The 835-nt window shown below is 62.8% G+C and overlaps 1 protein-coding gene across 1 annotated transcript in view; it reads left to right on the top strand.

Moving 5' to 3' along the window:
- Positions 1–208: 208 nt before the first annotated feature.
- Positions 209–835, top strand: part of MNEG_15703 (hypothetical protein) — a gene marked incomplete at both ends in the record, with an annotated part of 3,172 nt that continues 2,545 nt past the window's right edge. Inside the window, 2 exons of the mRNA XM_014035826.1 lie at positions 209–277; positions 501–578. Coding sequence (XP_013891280.1) covers positions 209–277; positions 501–578 — 147 coding nt within the window. The remainder of the gene's footprint in view (positions 278–500; positions 579–835) is intronic.

Below are 835 nucleotides of genomic sequence, written 5' to 3'. Positions count from 1 at the left end.
ACCCAGTCTACGTGCGTGCGGCTGAGCCTCAACCTGGTGGAGTGCCTGTACACCTCATTCAAGCGCCCCGACAGCGACGCCGCCACCAAGAGCCACGCGCAGGTGGGGCTTGTGCGTCGCCGCCGCAGAGGCGCGAAGAAGAGCCCCATGTAAAGCCGGGACTCGGTGGCAGGCCAGATATGCAGAGCTTGCAGAGCGTGCAGGGCACATGTGCGCAGCTTTCCAGGCCGCGGGCGGGCAGGGGCTGACGAGGCGGCGCGCGCTCTTGTCCGCTCCGGTCTGTGCCACAGCAGGCTCTCCGCCGTTGCGGTGCCTCACACCATGTCTTGAGGCCCGCCCGCAACGACGGCAGTGGCCGGGCCGCTCCGCCGCTTCCGCCGATCTGCCTGCTCGCCCCTCCCCACCGACTCTTTTTCAACTCCCACTACAGTACAAACGAGCTCGGCCCCTTTCCTTTTCCCTAACCCCCCCTCCCAAAATGACATCTTGCGCCCCCCCAGCTTCTGCTGTCCAAGATCCTGGAGTCGTTTGTGTCAAAGCTGGGCAGCCTCAAGGCGGAGATCCCCGCCCTCATGGAGGTGCGTGCGTGCACTTGGGCATGTGTATGTGTATATATATATGTGTGTGTGTGTGTGTGTGTGTTCGTGAGTGTCTCTGTCTCTGTGTGTGTATGTGTGTGTGTGTGTGTTTGTGTACGTGGTGTTGGCGTGTTAGCATGTTGCTGCTAGCGCGTGCGCAAGCAAAACCACCGCTGGCAACTGACGGTTCTCGCTGCCCCTGCTGGCAGCCGCCTGCACTTCCTACCCCTCGGCGGGGCAGCGCCCTTCTGACAACC

Source organism: Monoraphidium neglectum (assembly GCF_000611645.1).
Source record: "Monoraphidium neglectum strain SAG 48.87 unplaced genomic scaffold scaffold05579, whole genome shotgun sequence".
In the NCBI taxonomy this organism is placed as follows: Eukaryota; Viridiplantae; Chlorophyta; class Chlorophyceae; order Sphaeropleales; family Selenastraceae; genus Monoraphidium; species Monoraphidium neglectum.
The sequence above is the reverse complement of the archived record's forward strand: the minus strand, read 5'-3'. Positions and strand labels throughout refer to the sequence as shown.